Source organism: Giraffa tippelskirchi, chromosome Y, assembly GCF_054371585.1.
Source record: "Giraffa tippelskirchi isolate mGirTip1 chromosome Y, T2T-mGirTip1v1.2.pri, whole genome shotgun sequence".
Lineage (NCBI taxonomy): Eukaryota > Metazoa > Chordata > Mammalia > Artiodactyla > Giraffidae > Giraffa > Giraffa tippelskirchi.
In genome coordinates, this window is record NC_137290.1 from 2,870,302 (window position 1) to 2,882,565 (window position 12,264).

At 41.7% G+C, this 12,264-nt stretch overlaps 1 protein-coding gene across 2 annotated transcripts in view; it reads right to left on the reverse strand.

The window, feature by feature from the left end:
• Positions 1–5,591: 5,591 nt before the first annotated feature.
• Positions 5,592–12,264, reverse strand: part of LOC145537822 (uncharacterized) — a 236,423-nt gene continuing 229,750 nt past the window's right edge. For both annotated transcript variants that reach the window (XR_014076441.1, XM_081568714.1), the window contains one exon: positions 5,592–8,874. Coding sequence is in view for 1 of the 2 variants with exons in the window: in XM_081568714.1 (XP_081424840.1) it covers positions 8,848–8,874 (27 nt within the window). In the remaining variant the exon portion in view is untranslated. The remainder of the gene's footprint in view (positions 8,875–12,264) is intronic.

Sequence of the window (12,264 nt, forward strand, 5' to 3'; positions counted from 1 at the left end):
AATAGGTATGTATATAAGAAGACCCTGCATCATTCATGTCTTTCTAAGTTCCACATCGGCGCAAACCAAATTCTTGACTGCTTTCCTTGTGAAGCTCAGAGAGAAACTGGTCTCAGAAAGGCAACACTGGCTCCTTTGCAGATACCGTGTGCATGTCCTAGTGTTATTAAAAATGCCCAGATCTACATGCTTCTTCTTTTACACGTTGAGGTGGATACTGACACTTCTATAGAAGAACAAGAGGCCAAGGGTGGAAAACTACCTTCTGAAGACGGACAGAAGCAGAACTCACCCTCTTGTGTGCTGGCTGTCATAAAAGGTTCTGGTAGTGAAGAATATGTACTTATATGCAGAGTACATCATGAGAAACGCTGGGCTGGAGGAAACACAAGCTGGTAGCAAGATTGACGGGAGAAGTACCAATAACCTCAGATACGCTGATGACACCACCCTTATGGCAGAAAGCGAAGAAGAAACTAAAGAGCCTCTTGATGAAAGTGAAAGAGGAGAGTGGAACAGTTGGCTTAAAGCTCAACATTCAAAAAACTAAGACCATGGCATCTGGTCCCATCACTTCATGGCAAATAGATGGGGAAACAGCAGAAACAGTGAGAGACTTTATTTGGGGGGGGGGGGCTCTAAAATCACTGCAGATGATGACTGCAGCCATGAAATTAAAAGACTCTTGCTCCTTGGAAGGAAAGTTATGACCAACCTAGACACCATATTAAAAAGCAGAGACATTATTTTGCCAATAAAGGTCCCCCTAGTCAAGGATATGGTTTTTCCAGTAGTCATGTATGGATGTGAAAGTTGGACCACAAAGAAAGCTGATCACCAAAGAATTGATGCTTTTGAAGTGTGGTGTTGGAGAAGACTCTCAAGAGTCCTTTGGACTGCAAGGAGATCCAACCAGTCCATCCTAAGGGAGATCAGTCCTGAGTGTTCACTGGAATGACTGATGCTGAAGCTGAAACTCCAATCCTTTGGCCACCTGATGCGAAGAACTGTCTCATTGGAAAAGACCCTGATGCTGGGAAAGATTGAAAGGAGAAGGGGACGACAGAGGATGAGATGGTCGGATGGCATCACCGAGTCAATGGACATGAGTGTGAGTAAGCTCTGGGAGTTGGCGATGGACAGGGAGGTCTGGCGTGCTGCAGTCCACGGGGTCACAAAGAGTCAGATACGACTGAGTGACTGAACTGAGCTGAACAGACGCTTTTAACAAATCCCAAAGTTTCCTTGTGTCCCTGTGGTTTAGTCTTTTGGTGAGAACACTCCCCATGAGATGTACCTTTGTAACAAATGTTACAGCATACGACCTCATCTTGTTTATTGGAGGTGTGCTCAGTACACAAGATCTCTAGGATGTCTTCACCCAGCATTACTGAAACTTTGTTAGGACCACTCCTCAGTCCTGCGGCCTTCAGACACAGGCCAACCCTAGCGGGCTCTCTGCTTCTGTGGGTGACCCTGCTGAGGGTCCACGTGTAAGGGAGATTGTACGGCACGTGTGTTTCTGTCATCAGTTCATTTCTCTGGGCACAATGTCCTCTGAGGGCATTCATGTTGTCAGACAGGGCAGGATTACCTTCTCTTTTTAAGGGTGGACGATATTTACAATGTGTAATCAACATGTGTGTGTGTCTGTGTGTGTTTCCTGTCACTGGCATCTGTGCTCTGAGACCCGTCCTCATCCTCAGCTTTCTCTGCCTGCAGGCGGCAGGCTCCCTTGGCAACTGGCATCTTTAATTCAACTCAGCGAGAGGAGGCCAAGGTACAACATGGGACAGGTAAAGGAGGTGAGAGCCTGGGTAACTCCTTTGCTTCTGCTCTGCAAGAAGCTCTGTCTCCACGGTCCCAATCCTGACGCTTGGGTTCAGCACCTAGACTCCCTGGGGGGTGGGAGAACTCATGCCTTGAAAGGCTCCCCCATTCCTGACGGGTCCTTCTACCTGTCTCAGTGCTTTGGCAAACAGCTTCCAATATTTAACTCTCCTCTGCAGCTAGCTGGTGTACATCCTATTTTTCTGAGTGGGTCAAGAATGACATACTCAAGAAACCAGAATTGAAAGAGACACGTGTACCCCAATGTTCATCGCAGCACTGTTTACAACAGCTAGGACATGGAAGCAACCTAGATGACCCCAGGCAGATGAGTGGATAAGAAAGCTGTGGTACATATATATGATGGAATATTACTCAGCTATTAAAGAGAATGCATTTGAATTAGTTCTAATGAAGTGGATGAAACTGGAGCCTATTAGACAGTGTGAAGTAACTCAGAAAGAAAAACACCAATACAGTATATTAATGCATATATATGGAATTTAGAAAGATGGTAACGATGACCCTATATGAGAGACAGCAAAAGAGACACAGATGCATAGAACAGACTTTTGGACTCTGTGGGAGAAGGCGAGGGTGGGATGATTTGTGAGAACAGCATTGAAACATGTATATGACCATATGTGAAACAGATCACCAGTCCAAGTTCAATGCATGAAGCAGGGTGCTCAGGGCTGGTGCACTGGGATGACCCTGAGGGATGGGATGGGGAGGGAGGTGGGAGGGGGGTTCAGGATGGGGGCCACATGTACACCCATGGCTGATTCATGTCAATGTATGGCAACAACCACTACAATACTGTAAAGTCATTAGCCTCCAATTAAAATAAATAAATTAATTTTTTTAGAAAAAGAATGACATCGTTGAGATTTCTCTGCTGGTCCAGTGGCTAAGACACTGAGCTGCAGCGCAAGGCACCCGGCTTCAATCCCTGGTAAGGGAACTAGAGGGGCTTCCCAGGTAGCACTAGAGGCAAAGAACCTGTTCTGCCAATACAGGAGACCCAGGTTCCATCCCGAAGGCGGGGAAGATCCCCTGGAGGAGGAAATGGCAACCCATTCCAGTATTCTTGCCTGGAGACATGGACAGAGGAGCCTGGGGGCCTACAGTCCATGGGGTCGCAAAGAGTCAGACATGACTGAGCACATGTGTGCGCACAAGAGAACTAGATCCCACATTTCATATCTAAAGATCCCATATGCTGCAACTAAGATGCGGAACAACCAAATAAAATTTTTTTTTAAATGACATATTCTGAAACTTGAGGTTTTAATTGATGCAGCTTTACAGAGTTGCTTGGCCACTGGCAGAACCTCCTATGTACCCTGGGATCCAGCAACAACAATGAAAAGGACCCACAGGTTTCTGAGATCCTTCGTCTCTTACCCACGATAACCACTTGTCCAGACCACTGACCTGTCAGTTTCGAGACAGTAAATACTTTTGTATAAATAACGAGCAACGTTAGTATCACAAACCTGTCACATCTATACATCTGGGGCCCCTTCTCCCTAGATTCAAGTCTCCACACAACCAAACAAAACAGTGATGGTAACTTAGAAGCGATCCACTTTCATTCAGAAAATGTGTGTTACTGGCATTTTCAGAAATACGAGTTTCATTTAACGTGAGGGCTACTGTATTGCCAGAGATTAAATAATTCTTACAAGCTTTCCAATTTTCTAGTTAATTCATCATTTGAAAGATGGATTCAACCCATATTAGGTCTTAAGAACTGAAGTTTGATGAGATGATGCAAGTCAATTTCCCAACAGATATGAGTTAATGTCCTTAAGGAATTTATTGCGATATACAAAACGGAGTAGAATTTCAGGATGCCAAGTCCGATCTACATGAACATTTCCATTTGTTTGTCAGAGTAATCACATCTTTCTCTTTAGAGCTTCATAGATATTCAAGGGATGCCCCCAACTCCCCCTTGCTTTGTTCTCTCTATAGACGTCAGCAATGCTGACTTTATGTCACCAAACTTGTCTCACTGGCTGGTACACACATCTTTTCCAATAACTCAACACGAGTAAAGTCTTATATACCTTGCCGGGGAAGTTGCGCTGTTTAGTTTTTACACATGAATTGTGTGAATTCTTCTAAAATGTGTTATTTTGAAAACACATAACTGGCCTAACTGGCAGAGAGCTCTATTTTATTTATTTTTTTGCCCACACTGTGCAGCATGTGAGATCCTAGTTCCCTGACCAGAGATTGAACCTGTGCCCGCCTGCATTGGAAACGCAGAGTCTTAATCACCGGATCACCAGGGAAGTCCCAAGAGCTCTATTTTTAAACATGTGAGTGTTGAAGAATTCATTTTGGTTCTGGGACTCCAGGGTGGCACTTAACACTGTCATAAAAAAGCAAATCACAACATAAATTTAGAGGATGCTTTTTAATTTACACGTTGTCTGTCATACACCTTAGGGTTTACACATAAACAGCACTGAAGACATTTGCAATCTTTTGTCCATGGGGTCCTCCAGGCAAGAAGAAAAGATCTTGATGCTGGCAAAGACTGAAGGCAAAAGGAAAAGGGGACAGCAGAGGATGAGATGGTTAGATAGCATCACCGACTCAACGGACATGAGTTTGAGCAAAACTCCAGGAGACAGTGGAGGACAGAGCAGCCTAGTGTGCTGCAGTCCATGGGTTCACAAAGAGTCAGACACCATCTAGCGACTGAACAACAGCAACCTGCCATGTTCGCAATATGTTTATCTTTGTTTTACATCCCTCATGAACGAGTTAAATATTTGCGAGCACATCAAAGCTTAGTCACCTTTATGGGGCAGGAAAGCTTGGCATCTAAACTTGTTCCATGCAAAGATTCAAACTGGAGCTGTTATTTACAGAGCATGCCAAGAAGAAAGAAATTGGAACATGACACATTCTGAGGGAAGAACCCAATAAGCTCGTTCATAAGAACTGAATCAGTTTGGAAAAGAGCAAATGTCACGGATGTTGGTAGGTACTGCTGAAATTGTTTCCTGAGTTCAGGCATTCCTCAAAAACGTACAGAAAAACAAAAACAAAAAACCTAAGAGTCGGGTCATGAAAATTTTGGAGTATAGATGACCTGTACAAAGCAGAAGAATCAAACACGACTTGGTGGCTAAACAAGAAAATGAGGCCGAACTCCTCTGTAGACGGTTTACAAGAACTTGACAGAGAGAGAGAGACAACTTGACAGAGAGGTCCTCAGGACTGACAGCTGCCTTGGTTCTGAGCAAAGGTCGTCTTTCAGATGATCTAATAGCCCCTAAAATATGACCATGTATTCCTGTGAGCTGAAACCCTGGCTTTTGTAAGATCACGCTATTTTGGATTTTACCTGACACTGCGAGATGATCCTTCTTGGACCCCACTGTAGTATACTCATCCTTTGCCAGATCTAAAACTTTTCATTTTCATCCTAGAACAGGTTTCTTCAAACCCACTCTCACTGGGCAGTTAGTTCAATTTGACGCTTTCAGGTATCATCTAAAAATCGACAACTTTCTTTTCTAGAAATCATACAAGATACGCACCAGACACACAACTCTCCCCTTAGATCTATTATCTGGAACATTTAATACACTTGTGTCTTGCAGACACAGCAAAGAGCTGGCCTGATAATGTCTCTCTTAGTAAGTATTTCTACTTCATGGATATTTATCTTTATAAGCGATGTCAGATTGGTTTTGCCACTTTTTTTTTTTTTTTGCTTTAAAAGGTTTGTCTTTCTGTTTTATTGAAGTTGTTTCTTCTTTTGAGTTGTGTGTGCTAACCTCTTCGTCCCCGTCTGCCCTCCTGACCTTTAGATAATTTCTATATTATATTCCTAAACGTTTTGTCTCTTTTTCTTTTCTATTGGGTTGGCCAAAAGTCTGTTCGAGTTTTTTTGTAACATCTTAAAAGTCCAAGGAACTTTTTGGCCAAATCAGTATTTTCATTTAATTTTACTTGTTTTGTTAAATTATCAGCTTGAGCCTCTTTTAAGTTCACTTAGGAGTTATTTTATAGATTCAAAATTGTACTCAATTTGTTCAAATGAAAAATAAAATAGCAACTCTTTATTCTTATGAAGGATGAAGAAATTAACTTCTGTTAATTGGAAAGTCTCACTGTAAACCCTTTTCACATAATTTTGCTGATTTTTATACATTGCTTTTTTTTTTTTGGAGATAAAACAAATAAATTCCTTACTGTATAGCTATGGCCTATAATTAGTTTCAGTAAACACTTATTTTACAATTGTAACATGTACTGACTGTGATATTAGAGCATTATAAAGATGAACCAATACATATGTAGCTCAAATTATTTAGGCTTTCAGAAAACAGAAAGTGAAAACTTGTTTAAATGAGATTATGATAAGATCAAGATATGGCCAGCAACAATTTATAAAACAGAATTATTACATATACATAATTTTTATAAAAAGTATCTAGGTAAATATGTTACATGAGTTTTTACTTCTGTACTAACTCACAGTTAAGTATATTTCTTAAAAAAGAGCAAACTATTGGAGCAAAAGTTTCAGTATTTCCTTATAAACTACTAACCAAGACCATTAAGTGAACTCACGTTTGAATCATCACTCTTGGTGATGTACAGGTTCACTCAGAAAACAAAGAAAGAAAGAAATACACTACGCAAACCTACACATGCATAGTTGTTACAGAGCCAAGACACTTAAAGTGTAAGGAATAAAACATCTTTTCTAGAAATCTGAATTTGTCTTGCTTAAATATATAATAATCCCTTACTAACCTCTATAAGCCACTCAAATAGACGCTCAATTAAATCTGAATAAAACCCATACCTGAATTCATTATCTTCACAATTATTCAAAATATAGCATTCTTTTTCTCAAAAAATATTTCAAAGTAGTAAAGTGCAAAACTTTTTGTCAGCTCCAGAGAAAGTTAAGGGAACTCATTTTGATAAAACAGCAGGATATATTGGAAACAGATGCACTGGTATCTATTAGAAAGGTTAATCAATTAAAGAAAGAAAAAATTAACTCAGCAACAATAAAAGTCCCATTATGATAACTTTCTAAAGCTGTCATGTCTTTCTCTTGACCATTATAATAATGGCATTTATTTTCTTGAGTTTTTATAAAGGACTTAATTAACTAGAGATTTGGGGGATTATTAAGTATAGGCTTAATTGACTGTTAGAGCCCTATGTTTAAAAATTGTTTCTGCAGCTTCTAAAGATACGTGTTTCCCCTTTCTTTGTCCTAATTTCAAAAGTCCTGGCCTGATCCTTATTTACAATTATTTAATTGTTCAGAGTGCTCACTGTCCTTGTCAAAGGTAACTGCACTGTTGAGTATATATCCAAAGAAACGAAAAACACTAATTCAAATAGACATACACACCCTAATGTTGACACCAGCATTGTTTACAATAGCCAAGTCATTAAAACAACCCAAATGTCCATTAACAGATGAATGGATAAAGAAGATGTCGTACATATACAGCGGACCAGTACTCAGCCATAAAAAATGAAAATTTGCCATCTGCAGCAACATGGATGGACTTACAGGGTATTGTGAGTAGTGAAATAAGTCAGAGAAAGACAAATAGCGAAGCATATCACCTATATGTGAAATCTGAAATATATGCAGCAAACTTGTGAATATAACAAGAGAGAAACCCTCACTGGATACAGAAAGCACATGGTGGTTACCTGTGGCCTGGAGGGAAGTGGGGAGGGGATTAAAAGGTACAAACTATCAGGTATAAAATAAGCTACACAGAAGGACATATTGCACAATATACAGAACATTGCCAATATTTTATAATAACTATAAATGGAGTATAACCTTTAAAAACTGTGAGTCACCATATTGTACACCTGTACCTTATATAATACTTCACAGAAACTATACTTAAATTGAGATACCTGAATAAAAATTAAAATAACTCTGTGGTGTTGGACTGAAAACAAAACAACCACAAACAGATCATTCACTAAATGTTAGATTTGGTTCTCTCTCTGTTCTAAGTGCCCAGCCACAACGCATGGTAACACTTTTTTAGGGCCAGGAGTCTTCTCAATTGATTGCAAGTCAGCATCATTCCATTTTACAGACATTGATAATTATCAAGACCGTATGCAACCATGAAAACAAACAGATGAGTCGCAGGCCCCGAAGCTTTCAGGGTTACACAAACTCACACTGGTGCATGAGTGTGAAAGCACACACAAACACAAGCACTTGTGACCCTTGCGGGGTCACCAAAATATGACAGTAACACCTTATATTTCGAAACACCAGGAGATACCAGAATCCTCAAGGCAAACAAAGAAACGCAACTGCAGAAAACAAACTAGATGACTTGTTACCTCTGACCTTCAACAGTCACTTAATCCTACTGGAAAAACATGACAAACACACTTCACAATTCATCTAGGCCTGTCCCCAGTGTAGACAGAGACAAGGCCATCAGACTCACATCCTGAAATACACTTGACCAAGTATGAGAGTCACAGCTCAGAGCCAACACACGCAGTGGCTTCTCATGAAAGTGAAAGATACACCTGAAGAATGGAGCCAGGAGATTCCAGGGCCACAAATCTGCATCAGGAACAATTGGAAGGTATGACCCTGGTTGGTGGCCTTTCAAGCGGATCACCATCAACCTATACACATACTTACTTCCTCTTCACTTCTCTCTCCCCCCCGATATCATCTAGGTTAACCAATCTCCAACATCACGGTCGTCAGCCTACAACCAGGCTTTCATGGCAAAACCAATTTGGAAACCCCTGTTAGGCTCCAACTCTCCGTAAGGCTACTGCCTCATTTTAAATCCTCATGAACCAAATCACCTTGAACCAAGATACACGTGCCATCTGCATACAGTGTATATCACGGTGGCCTTTGGCCTACTTACCCCAGCTGATCTTTCAGGGCCACAAACGCTCAGATGTCACGACTCTCCCGTAGATGACTTCAGCACTGACCATGCGGCCAGAAGTTTGGGGTCAGAAGTCCACTGGCCAATTTGCTGCCTAGATGGGAAAGGAGGGAAACATATGGATTAAATAAAGCCCACACAGCCTTGGTGAAAACTCTTGCGAGTCCCTTGGACTTCAAGGAGCTCAAACCAGTCCATCCTAAAGGAAATCAGTCCTGAATATTCATTGGAAGGACTGATGCTGAAGCTGAAACTCCAATACTTTGGCCACCAGATGCAAAGAGCTGACTCATTTGAAAAGACCCTGATGCTGGGAAAGATTGACGGTAGGAGGAAAAGGGGACGACAGAGGATGAGATGGTTGGATGGCATCACTGACTTGATGGGACATGAGTTTGAGCAAGCTCCGGGAGTTGGTGATGGACAGGGAGGCCTGGCGTGCTGCAGTGCATGGCATTGCAAAGAATCAGACACAACTGAGGAACTGAACTGAACTGACACAGCCTTGTAAAAGAAAAAAATAAAAGAATGATAAAAGAGAATGAAGGTCTGGGGTTTAATCTGGGTGGGAGTTTAAGTATTTGACAGGTGGATATCAAAGATTTGGGGGCAGCGGGATGAGTAAAACAAGCACACTGCTTAAGAGTAGCTTTTCGTAACATAAGACAAAAACAAAAAAATAGAGAAATGATCCACTTTGGAACCCAATTATGTCAACTTGTACTTATCTCAAATAAAATAATCAGATTATTGGGGGGTGGGGAGGGGAGAAGTAGCTATTCATACTCCAGTAGAATGTGTGGTCATGAAATTAAAAGACACTTACTCCTTGGAAGAAAAGTTATGACCAACATAGACAGCATATTAAAATGCAGAGACATTACTTTGCCAACAAAGGTCCATCTAGTCAAGGCTATGGTTTTTCCAGTCGTCATGTATGGATGTGAGAGTTGGACCATAAAGAAAGCTGAGCACTGAAGAATTGATGCTTTTGAACTGTGGTGTTGGAGGAGACTCTTGAGAGTCCCTTGGACTGCAGGGAGATTCAATCAGTCCACCCTTAAGGAAATCAGTCCTGAATATTCATTGAAAGGACTGATGCTGAAGCTGAAACTCCAATACTTTGGCCACCTGATGGGAATAACTGACTCATCTGAAAAGACTCTGATGCTGGCAAAGACTGAGGGCAGGAGAAGGGAATGACAGAGGATGAGGTGGTTGGATGGCATCACCAACTCAATGGACATGAGTTTGAGTGAACTCCAGGAGTTGGTGATGAACAGGGAGGCCTGGTGTGCTGCAGTCCATGGGGTCGCAAAGAGTCGGACACAACTGAGTAACTGAACTGAACTGAACTGAGAATGTGGTGGTATTTGGACAAAGGCGGTAGCCATGGATGCGGTGAGAAACAGTCTGATTAGGTTCTATTTTGATGGCAGACCTATCAGAAATGGCTAAGAATTGACAGTAAAATATTTTTCCACATTTTTATTTATTTATTTTTTAATTGAAGGATAACTGCTTTATAGAATTTTCTTGTTTTCTGTCAAATATCAACATGAATCAGCCATAGATATTAAAATATCATTTAAATGTGGGCAAGCAGGGTGAATAGTTGGGCCATGTCACATAATAGAAGAATCTAGGGGAAATCAGATTGGGTTTCCATGTATGTTGCTCAATATGTTTATGGGATGGACTTCCCTGGTGGGGAACTTAACCAAGAAGTGGGTAAGACTCCATGTTGTCAATACAGAGGGCCTGGGTTCAATCCCTGGTCAGGGAAGTTCCACAGGCTGTGCAGAGTGGCCAGAAGAAAAAAAAATGTGTATTTGATATCTACTGGGAGTTGCATCCTTTAAAGTGTCATGCCTCATAAAGGACTGTTTTAAAGAAAAGGACAGGAATTAAGGGATGAAGGAAAAAGCGAATTATCGTGGAGCGAATGACTGAATTACATCTTCGATGAATACCCTTGCTTCTTCCATTCTGACTCATCTAGAATCTTCTGTCAACCAGGAAAAGGATCCTACGGTAAAGCTATTCTAAACACGTGAGCTTACTCCCTCAGTCGCTTCTGGCTGTTGCAACACTACGGCCCGCAGCCGGCAAGGCTGCTCTGTCCATGGGATTCTCCAGGCAAGAATACTGGAGTGGGTTCCCTTTTCCTCCTCCAGGGGATCTTCCCGATTCAGGGATTGAATCCACGTCTCCTGCATTGCAGGCAGATTCTTTACCATCTGAGCCACCAGGGAAGCCCAACACAGGTAGCGGTAATTTCTCAGCCTCATAGAAAATGGGAGACATGTGCTGTTCCTGGTACAGCTTTGCGAAGATATCCCCACCACCCAGCTCCATTTAACAACCCGGTCTTTCGGCTTAGGGTTCATCCCTCATTCAATTTTAGATGGAGTTTTCTTTTTCCCTCATCTTTATTATAGGTTTCAGAAAGGCCTGTCTGGTAACTGGTAACTTTGCTCCTCCATCTCTCTCTATAACTCTTAGTCTTTTAAATACATCCAAAGGGAAATTAATAGCTTTCTGGGGAATGTGTGTGATTTTTACTTCATGTTTCCTTAACTCAGGTAGATTCCTGGGAAGACCTCCTGGAAAAGGAAATGGCAACCCACTCCAATATTCTTGCCTGGAAAATTCCATGGACAGAGGAATCTGGCAGGGTACAATCAATGGGGTCTCGCAGAGAGTCGGATACAACTGAGCAATTAACACTTTACTTTTTACTAACTCAGGTAGCGAAGAATAAAGAAGCCCATTTCCAGTTAAATCCTAAGGTTCATCAGTTACTATACATAGCCACAGGAAATTAAAATGTTCCCCTCCCCTTCTCTCTGGAAACATCAAGATTTAATGAATTATCCTCTACCTCAGCATTTTTACTATCACCTTTACTACCTGTGCTGCCGGTCATCCTCGCCCAGAGCAGAAATCATGTTTCACTACTGGCCTTCCTAAGAACATTTTCCCAGAACTTGTAATATCAGTGGTTTTACTATGAAACATGGCCAAATCAAACTTTACTGCTCTGTGATGACAGTGACCTTAAAGATAATAAGAGGATAAAAGTCGCAACTCAACTCCAATGGAAGATCCACCCAAGCTTGAAGTTTCACAGCCCGCAGACTAAATCATTCTCAGGGTCTTTCTTTTGGGAACACTAAACTCCCTTTTGGGCTTCCCTGGTGGCTCAGATGGCAAAGAATCTGCCTGCAATGCAGGATACTCGGGTTCGATCCCTAGATCGGGAAGATCCCCTGGAGAAGGGAATGACAACCCACTCCGGTATTCTTGCCTGGAGAATCCCTTGGACAGAGGAGCCAGGTGGGTTACAGTCCATGGGGTCGCAACGAATCAGACATGACTGAGCGACTCAACAACAAAAATTTCCTTTCACCTCCCAAGATAAGAAAGTTTCTATGAATAACTGAAATGCCAGCATTGGGTCTTTCTCCAGGAACCCGCAGGT